At 34.2% G+C, this 3209-nt stretch overlaps 1 protein-coding gene across 1 annotated transcript in view; it reads left to right on the forward strand.

The window, feature by feature from the left end:
• Positions 1 to 369, forward strand: part of LOC118741831 — a 5763-nt gene extending 5394 nt beyond the window's left edge. The window contains exon 3 of the mRNA XM_036473806.1: positions 157 to 369. Coding sequence (XP_036329699.1) covers positions 157 to 369 — 213 coding nt within the window. The remainder of the gene's footprint in view (positions 1 to 156) is intronic.
• The last annotated feature ends 2840 nt before the right edge of the window (positions 370 to 3209 follow it).

Raw genomic sequence — 3209 nt, forward strand, 5'->3', positions numbered from 1 at the left:
ACTGCCCGCAAGGGAAGGCAACTGCTAACAGACTATGGGAACAGCTAAGTAAGCAGTTGAATGCAGTAGGACCACCAACAAAACTCCCAAAGCTGTGGAAAAAAGTATGTATTTGATATTTTTATCAAAAACAACGCTAACAATTGCTTGTCTTAGGTATATGTTGATCAAAAGTATAATGCAAAGAGAAAGTTATCTTTTAATAAGGCCTCGAAACGACGCACAGGTGGAGGACCTTATCAGGAGAAGGTGCTAACACCAGCAGAGAAGTTGCTTATTGAAACAGCTGGGTTAGAAGCTTGTGTGGAGGGGATCAATTCTGTCCCAACCTTTGGAGATGTAAGAACCATTGTGTACAAATACAAGTGAGATATCTTAGCAATAGACGTCATCCTGGGCCACAGCTGCGATCATCTGTTTTTTAGAGTTGCTTATTTTGCTCTAAAGTGCGCTTTTTTGACCTGAGTTGCATTAAATAGTCTCTTAAAACTTGGTAGTATTTGTTGCTCAAATGGTAACATATATGCCCAAAAACTTGAAAAATATTAGATTATTGCTTTTTAAAAATGCTATTTATAAAATTTGGTTTTGATTGGGACATTAGAAATATTCAGATTATAAAAGTTTTTCACATATGTTTTAAGATTTTAAAGCTTTTAATATGTACGGTAGAATGCAACAATGTGCTTGAATTTGTTTGCTTCTTCGTCAGCTTATTCGTTTGCAGACTAGAAAAATGGCGAACAGCCATCAAAATACTGATTCAAAATACACACAAATGGGTGCGCGCAGCAAAATTCAGCCCTAATGGTAAGTTCATTTCATCGTGCGGCGACAAGTTAAGAATTTGCGATACATTTTCAGGCGTATGTATGCGAACGTTCACCGGGGGAAGAGGTATGGGACGACAGCTGGCATGGCATCCAGACGTCAATCTGGTGGCTTTAGCATTAAGTTGTAACCGCGTTAAGATATTTGACAAAGCTGAAGGCGAGCTAATACAGTGCATTCGTCGCCGGAGAATGATGTTGCATTTCACCCAAGTGGAAATTTCTTGGTGACTGGCGGCGATGACTATACAATAAGATTGCTTGATTTATTAGAAGGTTGGCCAATTACACGGTAGTAGTGCACTTTAGCTGATCCATATAAAATACATTTTTTCCTGTATTCAACAGTTGCCCGTTTGGAAATCTAATTTGCATACATTTGATGCCAATAGCTCGCAACAAACAAGCCAGTTCTCAAAGAGCCCAAATTGATTTTAGTCATGCAACAGCTCCACATTACTCCGCCATAGACACACCAGTTGCTGGAGTACCAAAAAGCTGTGATGACAGTATTTTAATTGATCCACGACAATCGGTGGCATATGGAATGCGTGATGGAAATTTTCTGGTGCTTGATAGCCAATATACTACAAGAGTGAAACGCTGTGATAGTATTTTTTCTTAAATTTCCATCTTTTATTTGCAGTGCATTAAGAAGCTCATAGAGGACAGAGCGGTTGGTGAGGAAGGTGTCGAGTTACTGCAGTACTGCAACTGGGAAAATCCGCATTTCGCACGTGTCCCACTCATATGGAATAGTAGCTTATGTCAAAAGGCTGGTTTTAGTATAATGCGGCATTCGCAACATACCCTCACTGGCGCCGAGCCGTTGAAGAAATTTTGGATAAATAAACGTGCAAGAAATAGTTCCGATACTAGCACGTCCATATTCTTGTTAAGGGTCATCAAAAAATTCCTTGTGTTGTAAATAATAAACGGATTGCCGGATTATACTAAAGCCAGCTTCCCGACATAAACTACTATTCCATACGAACACAGAAATATAAATGTATCTAAAACTGAATAACTCAAATCAAATTGGATTGCATGTGCATAATATACCTAATATTGGAATCTGTTTTGATCGTAAAAAATACAACTTGCAATCATTTAGATTATAGTTTTGAAAGAAATTGATTGCAATCGTAAATTATGTAAAAATTGTCAATAACAATCTGCCTAAAATTTATTTTCCCCATGTAACGGTTATAAAATACGTTAAATCCGCACTATCTGCATTAACAAAAAATATACATTGGAATATTTAAAATAAACCGATTCATATTTATTTTCTAATAATAATTGTTTCTTAATTGAAAGTATTTAATACTAATAAAATGTAGTGGTTAATGTTTTAAAATGAATTCGCAATATGTCCGCAGCTCAGGTGGATTTAAAGAAATCCGTTTAAATTTTTCGAATTACATCTACTTGAATACAGGATTGTATACAAATGGTAGTTCCGTAAATATTTAAAATATGTTAGTTCATTCAATATTTGCATCTGGGCCAATAAATAACAACAAATATAGCCGAAAAAAACAAAGTTTCAATTAAAACCAGTTTTTATAACCCCCCATAAAATTCCGATTAATTTTAAATACGAAAATAACGATATTTTTTATGGAGATTTATTTTTTTAATATACCTTGTTTATACCTACACAAAAACCGGATTAGCAAAAAACCGATTGGACTCAACATATATTTCTTTACAGCATTTATCCCCCTGTCTTTATAGCGCACTCGATAAAGTCTTATTCAAAAGTAAACAAAATTGCTATTTTTAAACGACATTTTTTTAATAAATAATTTGCGCGGTTGACCGAAATGGAAACAAACAATAATTGTAATTTATTATAACAATAATACGAATTTAAAACGGGCTGTATAAAGAAAACCAGCCTATTGTCACTTCACTTTCCAATGGTGCTGATTGCTGCAAGAATTATTTAGCGATTTAGAGCATAATCAACACAATATATGCACATAAATATGTATTATTTCACAGATCTCAGGGTCAGCTTAGAAATACGTTACCAAAATTATATAAAATTTAAGTAGGAATTATTTTTAGTTATAACGTAAAAGCGCTATCTGACCCAATCTGATAAGTATATTTCCCCTAAAGTTAACCCATTTTATTTAATTTGTCTCTCGTGGAAATATATATTTTATTTAAAATTTTCAGATATGTACATATATTTTAAATTTTTGCTTTAATTTTTGTCTCCTTTTAATATTTAATTAGATACCTTAAGATTAAAATAAGCCTAAAACGAAACAGCACAGCAACCCTTTTCTGTTCATCTTGAGAACACAAAACCCTCTTTTGTTAAAATTCGGCGCTGCACAAAATCCTGGCTTTTATATTTTCCAA

The sequence above is a fragment of the Rhagoletis pomonella genome, unplaced genomic scaffold (assembly GCF_013731165.1).
Source record: "Rhagoletis pomonella isolate Grant_MI unplaced genomic scaffold, Rhpom_1.0 Rhpom_scaffold_00006, whole genome shotgun sequence".
Classification (NCBI taxonomy): Eukaryota; Metazoa; Arthropoda; class Insecta; order Diptera; family Tephritidae; genus Rhagoletis; species Rhagoletis pomonella.